General features: G+C 41.2%; 1 protein-coding gene across 1 annotated transcript in view; it reads right to left on the bottom strand.

Annotated features, from left to right (window-relative positions):
* The window catches only part of GABBR2 (gamma-aminobutyric acid type B receptor subunit 2), an 840990-nt gene that overhangs the window by 407542 nt on the left and 408503 nt on the right, over window positions 1-24945 (bottom strand). The window contains exons 6-7 of the mRNA XM_077809185.1: window positions 23595-23786; window positions 21003-21239 (exon numbers count right to left, since the gene is read on the bottom strand). Coding sequence (XP_077665311.1) covers window positions 21003-21239; window positions 23595-23786 — 429 coding nt within the window. The remainder of the gene's footprint in view (window positions 1-21002; window positions 21240-23594; window positions 23787-24945) is intronic.

Here is a 24945-nt window from a genome sequence, read left to right as displayed (position 1 = left end):
TGTCACCTGCCACCACTGAAAACAGCTGAGCTCCATTCTCTTTGGGACCTCCCTTCAGGAAGTTGAAGGCTGCCATCAAATCCCCCCTCACTCTTCTCTTCTGCAGACTAAACAAGCCAACTTCCCTCAGCCTCTACTCATAAGTCATGTGCCCCAGCCCCCTGATCATTTTTGTTTCCCTTTGCTGGACTCTCTCCAATTTGTCCACATCCTTTCTGTAGTCGGGGGCTCAAAACTGGACACAATACTCCAGATGTGGCCTCACCAGTGTGGAATGGAGGGGAATGATCACTTTCCTCGATCTCTTGGCAATGCTCCTACTAATGCAGCCCAGTATGCCGTTAGCCTTATTGGCAACAAGGGCACACTGCTGACTCATATCCATTTTATCATCCACTGTAATTCCAGGTCCATTTCTGCAGAACTGCTGCCTAGCCCTTCGGTCCCTAGTCTGTAGCAGTGCATGGGATTCTTCAGTCCTAAGTGCAGGACTCTGCACTTGTCCTTGTTGAACCTCATCAGATTTCTTTTGGCCCAATCCTCCAATTTGTCTAGGTCACTCTGGACCTTATTCCTACCCTCCAGCATGTCTACCTCTCCCCACATCTGAGTGTCATCCATGAACTTGCTGAAGGTGCAATCTATCCCATCATCCAGATCATTAATAAAGATGTTGAACAAAACCGGCCCCACAACTGACCCCTGGGGCACTCTGCTTGATATTGGCTGCCAACTAAACATTGAGCTGTTGATCACTACCCATTGAGCCCGACAATCTAGCCAGCTTTCTATCTACTTTTTTGTCCATTCATCCAATCCATACTTTTTTAACTTGCTGGCAAGAATACTGTGGGAGACTGTATCAAAAGCTTTGCTAAAGTCAAGTTATATCATGTCCACCGCTTTCCCGATATCCACAGAATCAGTTATCTCATCATATAAGGCAATCAGGTTGGTCAGGCATGACTTGCTCTTGGTGAATCTATGTTGACTGTTCCTGATCACCTTCCTCTCCTCCAAGTGCTTCAAAATGGTTTCCTTGAGGACCTGCTTCATGATTTTTCCAGGGACTGAAGTGAGGCTGACCGGTCTGTAGTCCCCTGGGTTCTCCTTTTTTCTTTTTTTAAAGATGGGCACTATATTTGCCTTTTTCCAATTGTCCAGGACCTCCCCTGATCACCATGAGTTTTCAAAGATAATGGCCAATAGCTCTACAATCACATCAGCCAATTCTCTCAGCACCCTCGGATGCATTAGATCTGGACCCATGGATTTGTGCATGTCCAGCTTTTCTAAATAGTCCTTAACCTGTTCTTTCACCACTGAGGGCTACTCGCCTCCTCCCCATCCTGTGTTGCCCAGGACAGCAGTGTGGGAGCTGACCTTGTCTGTGAAGACCGAGGCAAAAAAAGCATTGAGTACTTCAGCTTTTTCCACATCATCTGTCACTAGGTTGCCTCCCCCATTCAGTAACGGTCCCACACTTTCCCTGACCTTTTTCTTGTTGCTAACATACCTGTAGAAACCCTTCTTGTTAGCCTTCATATCCCTTGCTAGCTGCAACGCCAGTTTTGTTTTGGCCTTCCTGATTACATCCGTGCATGCTTGAGCAATAATTTTATACTCCTCCCTAGATATCTGACCAAGTTTCTACTTCTTGTAAGTTTCCTTTTTGTGTTTAAGCTCACCGAAGATTTCATTGTTAAAGCAAGCTGGTCACCTGCCATATTTGCTATTCTTTCTGCACATTGGGATGGTTTGTTCCTGCACCCTCAATAAGGCTTCTTTAAAATACAGCCTGGACTCCTTTCACCTTCATATTAGCCTCCCAGGGAATCCTGCCCATCAGTTCCCTAAGGGAGTCAAAGTCTGTTTTTCTGAAATCCAGGTTTCGTATTTTGCTACTCTCCTTTCTTCCTTTTGTGAGGATCCTGAACTCAACCATCTCATGGTCACTGCTGCCCAGGTTGCCACCCACTTCTACTTCCCCTACCAATTCTTCCCTGTTTGTAAGCAGCAGATCAAGAGGAGAACGGCCCTTGGTTGGTTCCTCCAGTAGCTGCACCAGGAAGTTGTCCCAACACGCTCCAAAAACTTCCTGGATTGTCTGTGCACTGCTCTCCCAGCAGATGTCAGGGTGATTGAAGTCCCGCATTAGAACCAGGGCCTGTGTTCTGGAAATGTCAGTTAATTGTCCGAAGAAAGCCTCATCTATCTCATCCTCCTGGTCTGGTGGTCTATAGCACATGCCCACCATGACATCACCCTTGTTGCTCTCGCTTCTAAACAGGTTTTTCTCCAGTTTCATACTGGAACTCTGAGCAATCATACTGCTCTCTTACATACAGTGCAACTCACTCACCTTTCCTCCCTCGCTTGTCCTTGCTGAACAGTTTATACCCATCCATGACAGTGCTCCAGTCATGTGAGCTACCCCACCGAATCTCTTTTACTCCAGTCACATCATTTGCTCAGTTTTCTTTTCTACCACCACTGATCCATTGTGTGTATGCTCAGTGCCCATCTTTTCATAAAGGAAAACAGTTATTTGGTTGTATTAATAAATCTTGTGTCTTCTCGTATACACATGACATTTCAATTTTTCCATTGAAGTTGGTTTAGAAATAAGTATCTTTTTACAGGTATCTCAAATAATTGTGTAATTGTACAGATTCCTTTAGAGAATCCATCATGTTTCTCAGTAGTGAGCCTCTTGCCAAGAAAGCAGAAAACTGAAATTCAGATGCTTCAGTTTTCAAAGGACAGTTTCCTTAGAGATCATTTGGTCTTGCTTCAGAAATGGTCTCTGCATCAACAGTGTCACACTCCTAGAATCACATTATTAAATAGCTGGGGATGAATGCCCACCCATATAACGTACATTCACATTATGCATTCCCATATGGACTTCAACCTCGATGTCTTTTCAAATATGGGTTTTCTAATCATCTTGCGATATGGTATTTTCCATCATCTACATATACAGCTGAATTCACTTCTGAGGAAGACCAACACAAATAAAATGGCATTGGAAATAGCAAGCAGAAACTGGGAATGCGAAGTCTTTTCAGCCTGTGCTGAGCAAAAAGAATTTTATCTGTACTGCATATACACATGGTTTGGAAGTCCACAGAACTGTCCAATGCCCTGAATTGTGTTATTCATAAAATTGATACACTGAAGGGATGTGTAAAATTCGCATTGTGAGTTTGTATATCAGTGACTTCAGATTAGATTTGCTCAGTTTACAAACTCTTCTCAAATGGGCCAATCCCTGCAACCTCAGCCTGAGTTCTGAAAGTCAGGCTGGGTCTTTTGTTCTTAAGTATAAGCATAAGTAACACAGATTCTGCAGGGCCATATTAAGCACTCATTTAAATCTGTGAAATGCTCGCGTCTTCAAAGTATGCACTTACATTATCACTGAGTACTGAAGGACACAGTTGTAACTGAGGGCATCACTTTCCCCAGAAAATCTTTTTTTACTGGTGATGTTGGGTGAGAAGGAAAGGGCCCAGCTTACGTTTCAGACCAAGGAGGAGTTTGCAGAGATGGCAATTAGAAAAAGCATTTTTTTACTTGTACATTTAGCATATTTATTATGGAAATTATTGAGCCATAAACATTGGGCCCGATCATGACAACTGTATCGTCACTTTCAGAGTAGAATTGCACTTATGGCCTCCAGAGGCAAATAAGGATGATAGCTATTTCATTCAGCAGCTCAGTCTAACAATACAACCAGGACAAAGCTATTTGAAACTACTCAAGCACAAGATGAAGTCTTCTACAGCAGGGTATTGAATGACACTGACACAAAGTATACAAGCATTACACCTTCAGAATAGTCATTGGCAGATCATTGATCCTGAGGGCAGGACTTTGTTACCAAACAGTTTCTCAAAGCTAGGTGATCCTCTAGGGTTTCCACCCATCCTGGTTTTACCTGGACACTCTATTTTTTTGCTTCTGTGTCCAAGTGCCATAGGGTTGCCACCATGGTGTGGCATGGTGCCCAGTTTTCAACTGGAAAGTCCGGTTGAAAGTCCTGGCAACCCTAAGTGGCACCCGAACAAAATGTTCAGTTACTGTGTGGTGGGGAGAGGCGCTGGAGCATTAATCCACACCAGGCCCAGCGCAGCCAGGGTTGCCTCCTACATGCAGGCAGGCTCCTTGAGACTAGAGAGGAGTGAGACATGGGGTCAGGCCTTTGGGGAAGAGGCAGGGCAGGGGCAGGGCCTTGGGGTCTAGTTACCAGCAATTAGAAAGGTGGTAACCCAACCCTCTGGTTATCACCTACACCACAAGTAGTACCATTTCAGTGGCATCTAGAGAATGTTTCAAACACGTATGACCTATCATAGCAGATCAAGAGGGAAGCAGAAGAGACTGCCTCATTTCCTGCTCACCACCAATACATGAAGTCATGGAAACTGCATTTGGAATTGCAGGAAAGCAAGAAAGATCACACTGCAGCCTCCACATCCTCAAATATCTCCCAGTTTATTGGAAAAGATGCCAGAGCCCCAAAAACTCTGCTATAGCCCTGAAGTAGGGTCCTGCTCCAACACTGCTCCTTCATTTGCCAACTGCATCTATAGGCTGCAATGTGCAGCACTAACAGGTCCCTGACTGAGCACTGCTTAGTAAATATAATATACTGCTTGGCGTTGCTATTGAACACTTTCAAAAACTGAGTACAGCTGATCAGGAACTGGAATTTTTGTTCCATGGAAATCCTGACATTAAAAAAAAATTAAATCAGAACAAAAAAATCAAAAATTTCCCACAAAAGAAAAATTTAGAAAAATTCCAATTCAGGATCATCAAAAATGTTTTGTTTCAGCAGTATCAAAATGTTTCCTTTAGACATTTGTAGCAAAATATTAATACAATTTATATTAATATACATATATTTGTCTAAAATGTTAATTATATTATACAAAGTTAAATGCATTCATATGATAGTCAAAATGGAACAGTACAAGTTTTTCCCCTCAGAAACTTTTGTCAATATCAATATATTCCCATACAACTTTTTAATTTTGACTAAACTGAATTTTTGGGTGGAATAGTGTTCAGTTGGGGAAAAAAAATTGACCATTTCTAACATTGGGTATCTTTCTCAGTAAAATAAATATTCATGTGCTACCCTGTGAAGCCATTTGTGTATTGCTTAGGCTGAAATATAACCTTCCAGTCTTCTATAGGCATAATTATACTTTCTAAAAAACATGTATGTAACCTCTGTGATACAGAAAGCCAGAGAGCAGTAGTAGAGTGCTAGAGGGGAAATATATAAGCCCAAGGCTAATTGAAGTGTGGTTCCCTGTAGACTAGGGAGGGTGGCTACAGGTTAATTGGAGCACCTGCAGTCAATTAAGGCCCTGTCAGGAACCTAATAAAACCCCCCTGCTTCAGTCAGTCAGGGGGAGGAGAGAGAGGACTGAAGTTTGGAGGTGTGCTGTGAGACTTGAAATATCAGAGCACTAAAGTAAGGGAGACCCTGCCTTAACAGGAGAGGGAGACTCCCTTCTCCAGTGTCTAAGGACCAAAGGTACCCCACCTAAGGGGGAAGAGGGTAAGATTGAGAGGGGCTGGTGCTCAGAGTAAGGAGCAAACCCAGACCCCTCCCCTGCTACCCTCCCCTACCACCTTCCTGGGCCACTAGTGGGGACTTCAGTGGCCCAAGAGCAGGGGCAAGGAGTGGCATCTAAGCCTCCCTGCCAAGAAAAGCACAGGACCCACCATACTAACATTGGCCATCTTGTCACACTTCTCATTCACTAGAAGGCTGTTCATTTAATGCACATAAAATATGACTCAGCCCACTGAGAATTACAGCTGCTTTATAGAAGGCATTCATAATGATCAGGTTTCCAGTGTTATATTTTGGACCAATTATATGCTATTTTCAGCATGTGTGAGAGTACAGTTAGCAATTTTATTTAAATTCCCTTGGATATAAATAATTTTTGCTCCAGTAGAATTCATCCAGTGCAACTTCCATGGATATGCAAAAGAAATGCTGTTGGGGTGGCATGTTCTTAACCATCATGCAGTTTCCATTGCCTTGTATTTTGTTCTCCATTGCATTAGGGCCCCAAAAATTGCTCCTAATAATAAGGATCTATATCTATATATATTTCCATACAGATTCCCTAACTGCTATTAACTCAATTTCATGATATTTCCTGTACTCCTTGCAGTAGGAAACCTTATTCAGTTGAGAACTGATCTTTCCTTTCTCTGCAAAGGATTGAAAAGCTACCTCACCACAAAATCTGTCCAGCGGTTTATTGCATCTCTACTGCTACATTGGTGAAGACAGTCTTAAATTCTCTCTGCAATATCTTTAGAGGACTAAGGTGTACAAAATAAAATTGTCCCAATCTCCACATAGTAGTCTCAGTAAATTATTGCCATCAGCAAGATCTAATGATTCCTGGTATTTCATATATAACATATTAACTAATAACCACAGAATGTTATAGTATAAGTAGTATGATCAATGCCCAAACATACAGCTAATCTATATATATATATATATATGCCTGACTTTGGCCAAGAAATGCCACCAGGGGCTTATGACTGATAAGAGGTAAATTTTAGACTGTATAAGAACACATGGAAATTTTGCAGCCCAAAAGTCAATAGTCAGGGTCCGTTTTTGAATAGGTCTTCAGGATTAAGTGATAAGGTTTGGGATAAACTATTCAATTTTTCAAGGAGTTAAGCAAGTGTGCTTCTCTAAAGAAGATATTTGCCAGTTTCATTTAGTAGTAGGAATAGATGTTCTTCTTTGGCATTAACCTGCTACTACATCTGTTTCACAGGCTGAGACTTCAATATTGTTCAGGGCTTCTTGAGCTGTGGTAAGTGATTGGGCAAATTAACTCAGGTGTGGTAGAGTGGATTATATGATTTGGTCAGGAACGAAGTTTTTTCTTTCTTTTTGTTCCATAGGTATTTGGCTAAACTTATCAGCAAAGTACACTGACAGCTCTTCCCAGCAACTGATGTCTGGGTCCGTTGTCTGGGCTATGCAGGCTCACTTAATACACCAGTTCACTAAGCAGAATGGTTCTGCTGGCCATGATTCTGCTGTCTTGATTTAAGATAAATAGAAGGCTCTTATTGTGTCAATCATTGTACATAGACTCCTGTACATGAAGCTCAAGTTGGTGGCTGTGCTGGAGGAAGAGATTCTTGTATAGGAGGGGTAAATTGAGACCCTACTAAGAATTAGAGACGCTAAGGAGTTCCCAGACAACCAGGTTTGGGAAACACCAGTATCCCAGGTTCAAGGAAGAATGGAGCCAACAATAAAAGAATCATGAGAGGAAATTAGAAAGGAAGCTTGGCAGTTCATAACCACCAGACACAAGAGGTCACGGTGGCATTCTACACAGCTGGAGACAGATGAGAATAGGCAGACTGTGGCCATCAGAGAAAAGAGAAGCAGGAAGAATTCACACAGCTAGAAGTTTCAAATAGATACCAGGTCCTCAACATGGAAACTATGGAAGATCTCCCGCAAGATCCAGCAGGTCCAAGGGAATTGAGAGATTACAGGACCCGTCTAGATGGCAGCTTGGCCCAACCTGTAAGAAAATCAGGCTTACCTGCAAAGAGTTCTCCAACCATCCCAGGAAGACAGACAGTCCCTGTTGGAGATTCAGTACTCAGAAGAACATCCTACAAGGGACAGGCAGACTGCAGAATGGTGTGCTGCCTTTCCAGAGCCAAGACATGAGATGTCACTCTAAGATTGGACAGGCTTCTGAAGTAGACAGGAGAGGATCCATTGGTGATGGTTCATACCAACACAAATGACACAGCATTGCAGGATATCTCACAGATAGTAGCTGACTTCAGGGAACTCTGAAGTGTGCTGAAGAAGAAGAATGCCCAAGTCATCTTCTCTGAGATCCTTCCTGTCCCTCAAGCAAAAAGACAGAAGATTCTGGAGTGAATTTCTGGCTAGGTAAGTGATGTAGAGTGGAGGGCTTGGTATTGTGGAACATTGTTCCACCTTCTATGTGGAGTGGGGGCTGTATAGTTTGGATGGCTTCCATTCAGTAGAAGAGGGACCAATCTCCTCAGGGACAGGCTGGCTAGAGTAGTCAGAAGGGGGTTAAACTAATAGCAAAAAGGGAGTGTGAAGAGAGGGAAAATGAGTATTCAATTAGCACAACATTGAGATTTGAGAAAAAAATTAGTCAAGGATCCAGAGGAAGAAATTCTTGGATTGCCTAGACACCAATCCTAGGAGCCTGGGTAATAAACAAGAGGAACTGAAATTGCTCATTTAAGAATGTGAATTGAATTTAGTTGGTATTGCTGAAACCTGGTGGGATGATTTGCATGACTGGAATGTTAAAATCAATGGTAACCTATTTAGGAAGGATTGGTGGGCAAAAGGGGAGGGTAGTGGCACTTTATGTCAAAAGTGGCATTACCTGTTTGAGTCATTGATTACTCAGAAGGCAATGATTCTAAATGCTTATGGATCCTAACATATACAGCTCAAAATGGGGTATTAATTGGTGTCTGCCACAGACCACTAAACACCACTAGGGAACAGGATGAGTGCTTCCTTACACTTCTACAATGTGTAGGAAAAAAGCTGGTGATCATGGGTGATGCATCCTGGAGGTCTCATGCTGCCACTACTAAAACATTCTTGGAATTTCTAAACATCATAGATGACAATTTCCTAACTCAAAAATAGCTGCAACCAACAAGGGAGAATTTTATATTAGACCTTGTCCCAACAGATAAAGAGGAACTGATCACAGAACTAAAAATAGATGGTAGCTTAGGTACAAGTGATCATTACTTGAACACATTTATAATGTGCAAGCAGAATAAAATCAAGACCAGTAATGTATAGATGTGGTACTGTAATAGAGCCAATTTCACAAAGCTGAAAACAATTATGAGCTAAATCAGCTGGAAGGAAGAATTTAATTAGAAAAGTGTGAATGATAATTTGGAATCAGTTACGAACACCTTAGCAGAAGCCCCAAAAGCCACAGTCCCACAATTGAGGAAGAAGGCTGTAGTGGTTAAAAAAAACTGACTTGGTTCAGAGGGAAATGAAGGCAGCTGTAAAAAATAAAATAAAATATATAACTAATGGAAGAAAGAGAAAATTGATAGTAATGAATTATAGGAAATTGATCTGGGAAGCCAAGAGACACCAGGAGAATTCTATGGCCAGCGGAGTTAAGGACAATAAAGCATTTTAAAAAATATATATTTGGGAAAAAAAAGAATCCCGACACTGGTATTAGTCCATTACAAGATGGAAATGGTAGAATTATCAATAATAATGTATAAAAGTGTTCAATAAATATTTCCATTCTGTATTTAGGAAAAAAACCAGATGATACAGCCTCATCATATGGTTACAATACTCTTTCCATGCTAGTACTATCTCTGGAAAATGTTAAGCTGAACCCACGAAAGGTGGACATTTTTAAGTCAGCAGGTCCAGTTAGCTTGCATCCAAGCATTTTAAAAGGCCTGGCTGAGGAGATCACTGGACTGTTCATGCTGATTTTCGATAAATCTTAGAGCACTGAGGAAACTCCAGAAGAAAACTAATATTGTGCCATTTTTTTTAAAGAGTAGACAGAATGACCGAGGTAATTATAGGCCTGTCAGCCTGACGTCTACCTCAAGCAAGATAATGGAGTGGCTGATACGGGACTTGATTGATCAAGAACTAAAGGAGGGTAATGTAATGCAAATAAACATGGCTTTGTGGAAAACAGATCCTGTCAACTAACTTGATATCTGTTTTAAAAATATTTTTTTAAAATGAGATTAGTGTTGACGTAATGTACTTGTACTTCTGTAGGGCATCTGACACGATATTATACGACATTTTGCTTAAACTCGGATGATATCAAATTAAGATGGCACACATTAAACAGATTAAAAACTGATTAACTGGTTGACTGATAGATCTCAAATTGTAACTGTAAACAGGGAATCCTAATTGTTTCCAAGTGGGGCCCTGCAGAGGGTCTTGGCCCTATGCTATTTAACATTTTTATTAATGACCTGGAAAAAAACAATTATCACTTATAACATTTTCAGATGACACAAAAATTGGGGAGTGGTAAATAATGAAGAAGACTGGTCATGGATTCAGAGAGAGCTGGGTTGCTTGGTAAACTGGGGTCAAGCAGACAATACGAGTTTTAATAAGGCTAAATGTATACTTCTAGGAAGAAAGAAGGCAGGCCGTACTTAGAGGATGAGGGGCTCTATCCTGGGAAACAATGACTCTGAAAAAGATTTGAGCATCATGGTGGATAATCAGCTGACATGAGCTCCCAGGATGATGATGTGGCAAAAACAGCTAATACGATCCTGGGATGCATAAACAGGGAAATTTTGAGTAGGAGAGGTTATTTTACCTCTATTTGGCATTGGTGTGACCTCTGCTGAAATAATCTGTCCAGTTCTGTGGCCCACAGTTCAAGAAGGATGTTGATACATTGGGGAGGATTCATAGAAGAAACATGAGAACAATCAAAGGATTAGAAAACTTGCCTTATAGTAAATAATTCAAGGAGTTCAGTCTATTTATCCTGACAAAGAGAAGGTTAATAGGTGACTTGATTACAGTCTGTAGGTACCTACATGGGGAACAAATAAGTAACAATAGGCTCTTCAATCTATCATTGAAAGGTATAACACAATCCAATGGCTAGAAGTTTAAGCTATATAAATTCTGGCTGGAGATAAGCGTACATTTTTAATGGAGAGAGTAGTTTATAATTGGAATAATTTACCAAGCATTGTGGTGGATTCTCCATCACTGCCAATTTTTAAATAAAGAATGGATGTTTTTCTAAAAGAATGGTCTAGGAATTATTTGGGGCAAGTTCTGTGGCCTGTGTTATACAGGATGTCAGATTAGATGATCATAATGATCCCTTCTGGCACTAAAATCTAGGGATCTATTAATCCAGATGTCATAGGGCAATCCCACCTGCTGCCCTCAGATGGCAGGCCGCAGCATAACAATCACTGCTGCCTCAGTTTTCCCTTTTGGAATCCCCATAACTCCATGCGAGTTTATCTTCTGGTCCATCAACAGGATGCATTACCAGAACATAGTTCAAAATAGTCCATAACAAAAATCTCACACATGTAGTCCATTGTTTACCGCAGTGCAAGCTGTCATTAAAATTCAAGACATATTGTCCCTTAATGCTCCACATATCTCACACACACCAGTGCTTTCAACTGCATCGGGACTCTGTCAGTCCTCTCCTCTCCTTGTATGAGGACTGCTACCCCAACCCTTCCAGCTGAAGTGTAATGCCACTCATCCCAGCAAGAAACTTCACAGCCTCTCTGCTGGGAGCGTCCCTGCCAAGGGAGCATCCCTCTCTTCCCCAGCCCACTCATGTTTTCTCTGGATCCAGGTGTCTGGCCCTGAAGATATCAGCTGGTAAGCTCCACCACTGCTCCCCTGCCTCCAGACCTCTCCAGCCCTTGGCTCTGGCTCTCTGGTTTAGAGCCAGGGGACAGCTCTCCCTGCTGCTGCTCCTCCTGCGTTCAGCCCTCTATCTCGCTGTCCTGTTGACACCAGCCAGCAAACCTCTCTTGCTGCTCTCCTGCCTTCTCCCAGGAACCACTGGTCTGCTTCTTTCTGGGACTCCTCCAATCCCCTGGTCTCTATTACCTCTAATTTACCCTCCCTTCCTGACTGAACCAATCTGCTCTGACTCACTCAGACTCCCTGTCACTCTAGTCTCCACTGATCTACTTACTGGCTCTATCTGTATCTCACTGAAGTGTCTCCCCAGAGAGTCTCCCGAGTCCTTCATAGCTCCCAATAACTTGGTCCGTCTCTTTCTCCTACTGAGACTCTACATAGATTCTCCCTGGTCCTTTATAGCTCACAGGTGCTGTCCTGCCCTCTTAACTGGCCACACAGGAGCACCTGTTCTGGCACAGGGGACCTGGACTGGCTTCATTTACAGGGGCCAGCTATCCTGACACAACAGGACAGTTACAATGTCAAAGAAATTGGAAGAGAAATATCTACTTGGGAAATATAGGAAAACAGTGCTAAAGCTCTTTCAAGAGAATAAAGTATATCTCTAATTTACATAGAAACATAATAGCTCCCTGTTATAAACATACACCTAAGGGTAGCCTAGAATTCCTCCTTACCTGTAAGGGGTTAAGAAGCTCAGATAACCAGGTTAGCACCTGACCAACAGGACCAATGGGGAAAGAAGATACTTTCAAATCTTGCGGGGGGGGAGGTGTTTTTTTTGTGCTCTTTGTTTGTGTGTATGTTCTCTCTTGGGACTGAGAGGGGCCAGACAAAAATCCATCTTCTCCAACCCATCCTAATCCAAGTCTCCAATACTGCAACCAGAATAAGTAAGCCAGGCAAGGCGGATTAATTTCTTTTGTTTTGCTTGTGAATTTTCCCTGTGCTAAAAGGGAGGTTTATTCCTGTTTTCTGTAACTTGAATTTTCCCTGTGCTAAGAGGGAGGTTTATTCCTGTTTTCTGTAACTTTAAGGTTTTGCCCAGAGGGAAATCCTCTGTGTTTTGAATCTAAATACCCTGTAAAGTATTACCATCCTGATTTTACAGAGGTGATTCTTTTACCTTTTCTTTAGATAAAATCCTTCTTTTAAGAACCTGACTGATTTTTCCATTGTTCCAAAACCCAGGGGTTTGGGTCTTTGATCATTTTGTAACCAATTGGTTAGGATATTATTCTCAAGCCTCCCCAGGAAAGGGGGTGTAAGGGCTTGGGGGGGATTGCTGGGGGAAGAGGAACTCCAAGTGGTCCTTTTCCCTGGTTCTTTGTCAAATTTCTTGGTGGTGGCAGCATTACTTAAACCCAAGGTGCAAGGGAAAATTTGTGCCTGGGGAGTTTTTAACCTAAGCTGGTAGAAATAAGCTTAGGGGGTCTTTCATGCAGGTCCCCATGTCTGTACCCTAGAGTTCAGAGTGGGGAGGGAACCCTGACATGGTGGCAGAGTGGTGGGGTAATTTTTGAACCAAAAGCACAGCAGGATTTTAAAAGGACAAATTTTTCTTTCCTTTTGGCTGCCTGGAAACAGGTTTTTGCTGAGAGCAGTTAGAGGGTTTTTTTTCTCCGCCTGAAGGCAGAGGGGTCAAGTTACAGTAGCAAAGGAATTCACAAGCTGGGTTGTTTTTTTAATTTCTAACTCTCAGGTAGAGCTAGGTTAAACACTGAAAGGCTAGGATGACAAAGTGGCATCCAAAAAAACCTGGATTTAGCCAAACTGAGAGCACAAGAGAAAGAAAAGGAACATAAGAAACTGATCAAATTAAAACAACTCGAAAAAAAAGCTGCTAAAAGAAAACACCAAAAATCTGCCCACAAGAGAGCTGTGAAGGCAAAGAAAGCTGCCCACAAAAAAGCAGCTATGGAGGACCAGAAGCATGAACTGGCTGTTATGAAGTTAAAAAGACAAAATCTTTCAGCTGCTGGCTCCACTTCCCCAAAAATCCACAAATGGGAGCGACTATGTCCACAGTATGATAAATCCAGTGATATTGCTGAATATTTCCTCACCTTTAAAAGATTATGCACACTCCATGCAATTCCTAATGATCACAAAATGACCACATTGGTAGCAAAATTGACTGGCAGAGCTCTGGACATATTCAATAATATGCCCATTAGAATAATGTGTCAGATTCGAGGTCTTGTTCCTTATCTACAAGACACTCAATAGTCTTCCTCCAGGACACCTGAAGGTGAAAGATGAGAACTGCATTTGACAGCTCTGCTCTTCTGGCAAAATGGAACTGTCCACTGCAAAGGTAAGGCTTGTCTGTGGAGGTGACAAAGTTTTTGCAGGGGCCAGGAAAAGATTTTGGTATGAAAATGAAAAACCATCGTAGACCCCACCATCTTCTGTTCCAAGTGTAGTGTGCACTTCTTCAATCATTTTTATTTTTTGCTATGTAAACACACATCATTGTTCATACCATATATTGTATTAAAATAATTCCCTACGTAATTTTCCCCTGGGGAGAGGAAGAAAGAACAAGCAGATGTTAGTCATGTTGCTTAATGCACTACTGGAAGACATTCAGATACTATAGAGATCAACACTACATAAGAGCCTGAATAGAACAGAGTAGTCTCCTTACATAGAAAAGATGTAAACTCTCAGGTATCAATTTTCCACTCAGCTCAGACAGAGTGGGAAAGTTGGACTGTAGAGAGCCAGTAGCAGCTCCCTACTCCAAAATTGCCAAGCCCCAGTGCAAGTTAGCAATGCAAAGGTTTATCATTACAAAATTTACTAGTAGACATTCATACTGTTATGTCCTCATATTACTACTTTACATTTGCAGAAGGAACACAGGCTTTTCAAATACCAAATGCAATCCTTTGTTCCATGTAGCATGGCATTCTTGTCATACCTGATGCTTCATTAGAAGATTAACTTCACTGCCTTTGTATGGGACACATGTGTAGTGTATATGAATTGGGTAGCATCCCTTTAAATACTTTGTGAGCCTCTGATGGTGCTCACTGTCCTGTGTTTCAAAAATCCCCAGAACCCTGCCAGAGCAGCAATGTATATACCTAACTCAGTCTCACATTTTGTATATTAGTTAGAAAACACATGTTTTTTGACCCTACTATGCCCATGTAGTTCTTTCATATTATGATTGTGGTGTAAAGAACAAAAGACACAACTACAGAGAAGTCCTCAGCAGGCACAGAACTACCATTGCTCAGTCCTTCACCTCCCCCACTCCCCCGCCAGCCTCCTCCAAAATGCAGGCCAACTCTGGATCAGAGCTGGCTGGAAAACAACAATTCTGTTTAGTGAAAAAGTTTGAGATTTCAGAATTTGTTTTCATTCTGCATCAGAACAAAATTGAGACCTTTCAAAAAATGTTCACAAAACCCTTAAGAGAAGAATAGCATGGTAAGGCAAGGTAAGGGCATGAAGTTGGGAAATGGAAGACACAGGTTTACATCTGTTCTCCGAATCAGACAGAGTAGGAACCTGAAGCTGCGTGTCCCATCTCCAAGGTGAGACTAGTGCCCTCACCACCAGGCTAAAGAGTCAGTCTCTTTGTCTCTCAGAATATTTATTTATACAAAGTGAAATAGCTGTAAGAGGTGGGATTCCCTCAATCTCTCCTGAGGGAGCTGTTCTGCTATGTATAAATAAACAAATATTCATTGGGCTAGACAGAGAAAGAGATAGTCTATAGCTTGGTGGTTAGGGCACTCAGTTGGGTCACCCACATCCCAGGTGAGTGCCCTAACCCCTGGGTATTGGCTATTCTGGGGTCAGCAGGGATCTCTCTCACTCACACACCCTCACCACACAAGAAACCTTCCTGAAGAAACAGCAATTTTTCAAGGGGGGCCCCCAGGAGCTATCAAAAGTTTTTCAACCAGCTTTAGAAATGATAGAGAGGAGGAGTGGCCAAAGTATGCTATGCTGTGGCTTTGCTCAGCAGGTGAATGGTGCTTTGGGGGCCATGAACAGCAGACTCAGCTTAGAGAAGCCCCTAGACATACTCTAACCTATGCTTGGGCTGAGCAAGGCAGAGATGAAGAGAGTTGTAACTATTTCCCTGATGGTCTCCCACTTTGCATCACCAAGTATAAATTCAATGAAGCAGAGAAACTGCCCCAAAGATCCACAAACTGCTAACAGGGTCTTCTTCTTCCAATGTATTGAGAACCAGATCACCTGTGGGAAGGACATGTTAAACTCAGAGTTTATATTTCAGAGAGGAAACAAGCATCATAGTTCTTGGTTTTGCTCTTTTTGCAAGACCCCTTCTACCATGTCCCTCTTTCACTGTCACTCATGACCTAAGGCTATGTCTACACTGCGGACCTTACAGTGGCCGAGCTGTACCAACGCAGCTGCATTGCTGTAAGGTCTCCTGTGTAGCTGCTCTGTGTAAACCACCCCCAATGAGCAGCAGTAGCTATGTTGGCAGGAGAATGTCTTCAACTGATATAGCGCTGTCCACATCACCGCTTTTGTAGGTAAAACTTTACGTCAGTCAGGGGTGTCTTTTTCACACCACTGACTGACAAAAGCCTAACATTGGTCAGTTAGTATAATGGGATATCATTAGCACTCTATTTAATAGATAGATCAAGTTATTTTCTTCCATTTCAAGATCTAGAATCCCACGATTACTGCTATATTGGAATCTTTTTCTATGGCAGTTTGATATACTACTGATAAAAACCTGGATTAAACAAAAATGTACATTTTATATGTAACAAAAGATAACATTAAGGTTGTTGATCAAAATATCAGACTAAAAAGTACCTTGGCCTCTAACTGATAGTTTTAGTTGGTATTGCCTTAGGGAATAGGTGCTGTTTTGATAAAAATAATAACTTAATTATACTATACAAATTGCCCTGACCAAGGTACTCATCACATTGAACAATAATTTAACATACTACAAAAACATTATAAAAACAATATTAATCATAGGGGGATAAGACATAATTAATACAAAAATCACATCAATACTCAACCTGGCTGATGATGAAACATTGTCCCTTTCCCCTCTCAAAGAAACGTAGTTCATAGATGAGTGTTCACTTTCTCATGTCTCCTCTGAGAATAGTTTAAAAATTAAAATGTCATGCTTCTTCATCTCAGATTAAATACTTTCCCTTCACAGCCAAGACTGTGGTAATAAAATCTATCGTTTTTACCATGATGGGTTGTCAAGATTAAACAAGAGGTGGACATAGAAAAGAGGGAAAGAAAAAACAAAGGACCTGATATTTGCTTTGTGATCTAACCCTTAGTAAGGAGCACTGCCCTAGGAGCATCCCAGGAGGGAAAATGCAACTCAGGGAACCACAGTCTCACTCCAGGTCACCTTGCTGCTCTGGAGAGGTGCAGGGTGACCAGGTGAAACAGGGCTACATTGCAGGATCCCTGACACGACAGCGTAGCTATGCCACCAGGTGTTTTGGGGGGAGATAGAGCTCCACCCACTCAAAGGGGAGGGCTATTGAGTATCAGTTATGCAGAGTTGAAGTCTACTCCCTTGTGCTGGTGACAGGATGGGTCCTGATCTGCTCCTGAGGTATTGAGAAAATGCTCAGTTACGAGAACTTTTATATTTGTGTCATAGGTTCATAGAATTGAGACATCTCTGTGCATCGAACATGTTGATCTGTCTCTCTGACATATCCTCCCAGATGTCTTTACCATCACCATCATGATTGCACCCCAACACCTGGCTATTGCCTTGGACTCTCACTTCACTTCTGGACTCAGTATTGCCAACCCGAAGCATTCAAAAATTATGCCTGGCCTCCAAAATATCATGAGATTGACTTAAAATCATGAGATTTTAACATATAATAAATGTTGGGTTCTTTGCATTCATTTTCTGGCTTTTGAGCTTTTTAGTGATCATGTTTACAAGTTTTTCTCTATGAGTGCTAGAAACGTACCTACATTTTAAACAAAAATTGAGATAATTTAAAATTATAACTGGGTTCAGAAAAGGATTGGATAAGTTTATTGAGGATAGATCAATCAATGGCTATTGGCCAAGCTGGTCAGAGAAGCAACCCCATATTCTGGGTGTTCCTGAGCCTCTGACAGCCAGATGCTGGGTCTGGACGATAAAATCACAAGAGTCAACAACAATGTGTGCCACACATCTAAGCCATGTCCACATCTTGCTGTTTTTTTCCATTGTAACAACTCTGAGATCTGGCCTTTTCTATCAACTAAAATTCCCATCTAGGCTCTCGTGATTTCTTGTCTAGGCTCCTGCAATATTCTCTTCTCTGGCCTCCCTGACCCACATTGTCTATTAAAAATACAGCTGCTATGATCACCTTCCCGGACCAATTAAATCAACTTCCTCTTTGGATGCCTTGAATTCACCACATTAAATTCAAGCTTCTTGTCCTCATCTTTAAGGATGGTCCCTAGTCTGCCCCTCTCTATTTATTTCCCCCGTAAGTGCTCTTGTGCCATCTTCCTTGCTGACTCTTATGCTTGCAACACTTCCCCAAACTAATCCATGAAGCCATTACCCTCTTCTGCTTTAAATCCGTCATGCAACTGAACAGAGCCAGAGCTCCCACAACACTTTTGCAGGGGGGGGACAGGAAGTGAGACAACATGACCCCACAACCACCTCCCAATGGCAACACGTGGCCCCAGGAGCCTTTCATCTTTCAGGGAGTGAAACAGCAGCTTCCCCAACTCTGGGCTACGTTGGGGAAGAGAGATCTAGGCTCTCCTCCAGATACCCCCTGGAAGCAGTACTTGTACCTTGTGGTCAATCGCTTTGCTTGATTAGCAGCTTTCTCCTACTATCACTTACCATTCCTAGTTCTACAGCTTAAGTGATAATAATCTGTGTTCCAATACAAGAGGTGCAGCATTCAAACCCTGCTAGTGATAGTTACAGTTGAATATCAAAGAATTTTTTTTTTAAAGTAAGGAATTATGTACAAAAACCTTTGTTAAAAAGCACTATTTACATTTCAAAATCAAATTCTGGAAAGTTAAGAAATCCAGCTTACAGTTTTCTGTACAACATTCATTCAGCCCTTTTCTGCACATGTATTATGATACAATCTTTAATTAAATTATCACAAATTTTTTTCCATCAGACCCCTGCCTCACTCAGTGAACAAGAATGCGTAAGCGTCAGAATTAAATTTGCATTTAAAATTGTAAATTGTATCATATCCTAACATGAGTGTTTTTCTTTTATACTGCAGCCTAAACAATATTCCTTTAACAGTTTTATTGTAATATAAGTATTTCCAAAATGGTAATGCTACAATACTTAATGATGATATTAAATAAAACCAGTCCTGCCACTGACTGCTGGTGTGGGCAACTAGACACTTCCCCCAGCACCATTTTTTGCCATATGTAATTACCCTTTGCTTACTTTACTTCAACATGTTTTGAATTCAAGTGACAGGTTAATATCTAAGGTGATCAAAATGAACTTGTGCCCAGACTGTGACAGGTTGTTACGCAGTTTTCCAGGTAACTAGGGACCAGCCAAGGAGCCTTCCCAGCTTCTATGTGCTCTACTCAAAGCCACGTGAAACTTGAAGTCCCTGTGTTCAGATAAGAGCAGGGACTGCTACCTCCATGCCACACCAGCAACCCATATTGTCCTAAAAGTCCCCATTCCATATCTACTCACTTAGCGTTCCAGGTGCTAATCAGCAAGCATGCTGCTTGCCCAGGCATGTGTAGTGGCAGGCTCTCTCTCCATGCATGTTGCGGAGCTCTGGAAGGCATTCATCCTGAATCAGAGTATCTCCCAGAGATCCCCCTGGACAGTACAGCTCTGTATCAACTCTAAATGGAGCTGTACTTTTAATGTACATCCGACAGTTTGCAAGACACGCTATTAAATGACTTCTCAAAACGTAAAGTCCATATTCTGATCTGATTTACACTCCTAAAAGCCTGAAGCCACTTCAATGAAATCAAAAGAGTTACTACAGATTTAAAGGGGAATAACTGAGAACAGAATTTGGCTGTAGATATATTGGGCTAGATCCTTGGTCCCACCAAAGATGCTTTTGTGCTGCTCCAGTAATGTAAAGCAGCCTTAAAACTGGTTGAAATGGCTAGCTGGGGAAACTCCTGGGTGGTGAAGGATTGGTGTAGCTAGCACCACACCACTGTCTCCTGCCCCTTACCCCCACCTCTCAGCTACCCAGTGTAAAGCATGTAGTGGGGAAAAGAAAGTGTTACAAGAACATCCCAGAATTTCATCAATCTCTAGCTGCTAAAATGGCCACCTAGGGTCTATTGCAGCATGTACAATTTACACACCCTTCGGGACACTCTGAGTTGTTCCTCAAGACTATATTGGTGTCTAGCAGCCCAAGGATCAAGGAGCCATAAGGTGGAATCATCTAACATCAAATGGCTAGTACTGAGCATTTTGCTCATTATACTCACTAATTCTGTAATTCTAAAATAAATATATAATGTTTGTGTGGGACTGATTTTACAGATTAATGCTTTTGTTATCCTCTAGAAATTTAGGAATCTTTCTCTTAATAGTTGTTTCATTATTTTATAAGACAAGACATGAAAGTTAGCTTTTGGTAGTAACACTGCGCACAGACGCAGAGATGCAACTCAAGTTGAGTACTTCTCTTGCTGCTTTCCCATTTCCCCCACCAAGATCGACACTACATGTTCTTTTCTCCAATCTTCCACAAGCTCCCTGGTTTTCATTAGGTTTCCAATATGGTCAATAGATCAGTTAAGTCCATAAGCTACAAACTACTCAGTGCCAGAGTACCACTACTCACAAGTGAAGCAGCTTGCTGGACTTGGGCCTAAGTTCTTTGCTACTTCCCTTAATACCTCATGATGCATATCCTAACATACTGATGTGTATATGTTTGAATTTTCCAAAACATTGACGTATCTGCTCTTTATCAACACCTATTTCACCTTTGACTAGGAAGGGAAACAGAGGTATCATATATGAATCACACTCTGTACCACTCTAAGACACAACACCATATTTTCTATCAGAAGAAATTGGCACAAAACCAGAAGCACTTAAATGCTTATCTAGTTACATATCAAACATAGATAATGCATCATGGATCAGATTCTCAGTGCCAGATGCTTCATCTTTCTTTGGAGCAGTCCTCCTGGGGCCAGAGTGCTAACTCTACACCCTGTATCTGACAGCAATGCAGCACAATGCTGCCACAGTGCACCAGGAGCCCAATTCAGCTAAGCACATTGCTTCCGTGCTCTGCTGAAGTTGTACAAAGAAGATCTGGCCCATGTACCATTCAGCAAGTAAGGAGGACAGAAACCTCCCAAAACACAGGAATTGCATATACACACCTCCCTTTATTTTTCAAACTATTTAAAAAATATAATCTGAATACTTTAGATACTGACTTAAAAATATAGTGAATAAGAGCAGGTTGGGCCTTACCGTTACACCAAAGAAGTTGGTTTCATTCATAGCATCCAGAAATATTTTGCCAAGTTTGTGGTTTGTGTAGTTAAAATCCTCGATTTTTTGGTGTTTGTTTGTAGTGTTGAGATATTTCATTGCCCGCTGCAGTGTTTTGGCAATCACCCATATTCCATCGTAGGCATAACCATGAAATTTACTGGACTGTCCATCTCCCCGTTTGTCATTATACTCCTTTTCATACTGCTGTGGAGTCTGTGGAGAAGGAAATAAAACTTCATGACATAGCTCAGGACTTCACAGAATCTTCATTACAAGTGTCCCACTGATATAGAAAAGATTTTTAAAGCAAGGGCTAGGAAAGAGTTAAAATCCCATGAGATCATGCATTCTTATTAATTTCAAGAGTGATGGTGGGAGATGGAGAAAAAGAGTCTGGAAAGAGATGAATATGTATTTCACAGACTGTGTATGTAAGAAGCACCAATTTTAAGTAATTTTACTTTCATCCATCAGTCTTCCATTCCAATGCATCCAGCATCTTGGGTTGCAAACTGGTGAGCCATAGAATTACCAAAGGGGAAGATTTTTCCAGATCTCTGTCACAGAGGTTTAGGTTTGCCCTGAAGTGAGGTTTTAAAACCTTATAATTTTTTCCTATGTAAGTGATTTTTTAAAAAAAATCACAAACTTGTCTAGGTTTTGTTGTTGTTATTGTTTTGTTTCAGAATCTTGCTAAGCTCTTGACCTCAGTAATGGCTTGTTGCAATGAGTTCCAGAATGGTAGCATTTTGCACTCAATCTGCACAGGTGTGAATGACTGTATGAGGGCAAAGCAGTGGAGAATCAGGCCCATTTTTTCATGGGCTGGGACTTTATGCATTATATTTTATACAGGAACAAATACACACAACACATTCAAAGTGTTAAAAAGAACATCTCAAAAAGACAAAGAACCTTCAGAAATCATACACGTGGTTATGTGATAAGCTGGCATGCTGCATATTTATCTATCTAAAATCTGGAGCACATCCAATCCTGTGAGTCACAGAGAGCTAGTGAGGTTAACAATTTGCAGGATCAGGCTTTACCGAGTATAAATAATGTATACAGCTAAGGAAGTAGATAGCAAAAAAAGGTTTCTAATGATCTGTCTGCCCCGCATAGTATCTAGTATTGTGGATTGTAATTTGGGGATTTTGTATAAGGCTTGTGCATTACTGCCTTAAGGGCATGTATGTGTAACTGACTGCAGGGAAAATCCAAGAACAAAGACAACAGGGAAAGGGGTTTTATCTGTATATCACCCTGCAGAAGAGAAGAAATGATATCTTACGTGTTTTAAAATAGCATACTGGAGGGGGAGGATAATCATATTAGCTGCTATACAAGTACAAATAAGTAAATAATAAGGATGATAATTAAAAAGAAATGAACTGACATTGTTTGATCAGAATGTTAATGTACTTAACATTTTTCCAGTAAGCACTGATGTCAAAAAGTGACTCATGGAAAAACATGAGCACCTCTGATTAAAAAATTGTTTGGAAATCCCTCGTCAATTGCAATGGCAGCCTGAGTTCTAGGTCTAATAATAGGTTCTTCCTAGGGCACCCCATTGTAAGGGGCACCAAAAGCATAGGATCTGGTTGCTCTCTGAGCCTTGCAGTTGCCTGTAGTAATAATGCTGTGTTCTACACTCGGCATCGCCCTCTGAGGAAGGCTACTCAATAGCAGCACTTCTCTTCTGAGGCAAACTACCTGCCTCTTAGCTGTGCTAGTAGCAGCAGCAGCGATTTCCTCCTCATTTGGGCCCCTAGAAAATCTTTGGCCAGAAGATGGGGAGCGGGGAGGTGGAAACGAAATGAGTCATGGAAGAGGTAGAGAGAGACCTGGGAAAGGGGCAGGAAAGTGAGAGGATAACGTAGGAGGAAGTGGACCAGACAGGGAAATCTAAATGTGGGAGGAGGGAAGCAGAGAGATGGACATAAATTGGTGACAAAGGAGACTGGGAATAGTAGGTGAAACTTGGGGAAACCTAGGGAAGGATGTGGAGCACCCAGAGATTGGTTCTAAGAGCCCTGAGGATCCCTGTGCTTCCTAGACATTCATCCCCAACATTGTGGGGCTGGAGGGGTGGGCCTGCTCCAAAGTTCCCAGCGCTGTTTAGAGTCTTTTCCAAGGGAAATGAAGCAGCAGGCCCTTAGGAAAGGTCTGCAAGATGATGAGGAAAGGGCTGGGGGCTTGAGGGAAAAGAGACAGTGTTTAGGGATCCACTCATAGACAGAGGGAGATAAAATGAGGGCAGGAGGAGAAAAGAGAATGAGGGTTACATAAAAACATGGCAGAAATAGAGGATTGTTGTGGAGACTCTGGTGTGAGAGATGAGGGACTGCTTAATGCTTGCTGTACTATGCTATTTCTGCTGGTAGTTATTAGTCCCTCTTTCCTGATCACTAAATTCACCCAAAGACACAAAATATTTAAAAAGCTACCCTACAATGTCTCTTTCCGTAGTTATCAAATTTTAAAAATTTGACAGGCGAAGTAATATGTACATTAGGGGAATATTTTTGAATGTTAAAAAGTAGTTGAAAGAAAGATACTAACCCGTCCTGATATGGTCTTTATCACTTTTGAACTGAGAGGTTCAAAATCCACTCCAATGTAACCTTCCATGGCAGTAAGAAGGTTTTTGCTGAGACAGTGTGAAGAATTAATCCAAGATTCCCACCATGAACTTTCATACCACCCAGGAATGATCCACTGATATTTACTGCCATACATCTCCTCATCATAAGCCTACAATAATAATAATAAAAAAATCAGTAGACAATGAGTAGTTTACTGGTCAAAACACTTACAACAAACATCAGAAATAAAAGGTCTCCTGTTTAAGTTTTTACATAATGAATTTACTGCATAATTAAAGAATGCAAAAATATTTTAAATAACTTATTTTTTAACAGTGCAGATTTCTTTTTTGTTTCCAAATTTATGTACATGAGGACAGCATTTTACAAAATAATAAGTCAAAAGCTGTTCAAAACCAGTTTAATTAGAAGAACAAAAAAGTACTTGGTATCTAAAGGGGGGGGGGGTAAACACGATTGAGGGAAGTAGAGCAATCCCATAAGAAATCCTCTATAAGATGGCTTTCAACCTCAGTCTGAGAAGAGTGGAAATAGATGAGTATGTGTGCATATGCACAAACATGCATTGTTAGTGTGAAACAGCCACATTAGTTAGTGTGAAACAGCCATAAACACCATCATTATATTATTTTTCTTTAGGTAAAGCACACTTGATTTCAATTAATGACATAGTATCAGAGCAGAATGTAACCTTCTGCTGCAACATTGACATTAAAGTCTTATCAACTGATAAAGAATCATCCAAAATTGAAACAAAAAGTAGGGAAAGAATATAACCAGAAAATCATCGGCCTGTAACCCAGAAGACAAAAATTCACAATGTTTCAAATGTTCACGTTGTGATCTGATAAAATAAGTAGAAGAGAAACATTAACTAGATATTTGTTTTTTGAGAAGCATGAAGCAATGGTAAAGTTTGTGGCATAGCAAACAAATTTTGCAGAATTTCTCTTTTAAATAATAAACTATTTAATATTGAAATCAACTTTTCAAAACATTGAGCACAGCCCATTAAACCCACAGAGACAGGAAGTCTTACTTTAACTACACAAAACACACAGAACAGAGGCATCCACAATACTTTATTTTTCAGACATATATGGTAACATGCATGAAAATGTGTTCTCCATGCAGAAGAGGACTTTATTAGGGATGATAAAGGAATCCTGAACTTTTGTATTGTGAAGGAAAGTCTCTTTTATCTAGCATAAAATCTGCAAATCTTTCCTGAAGGTCCTCTCTCCTTGTCACTGCTGGATGTCTTCCTGTAGACATTTCAGTTTCTTTCAAATAGTAATTTTCATGTT

Source organism: Eretmochelys imbricata, chromosome 2 (genome assembly GCF_965152235.1).
Source record: "Eretmochelys imbricata isolate rEreImb1 chromosome 2, rEreImb1.hap1, whole genome shotgun sequence".
Classification (NCBI taxonomy): domain Eukaryota; kingdom Metazoa; phylum Chordata; order Testudines; family Cheloniidae; genus Eretmochelys; species Eretmochelys imbricata.
The sequence above is the reverse complement of the archived record's forward strand: the minus strand, read 5'-3'. Positions and strand labels throughout refer to the sequence as shown.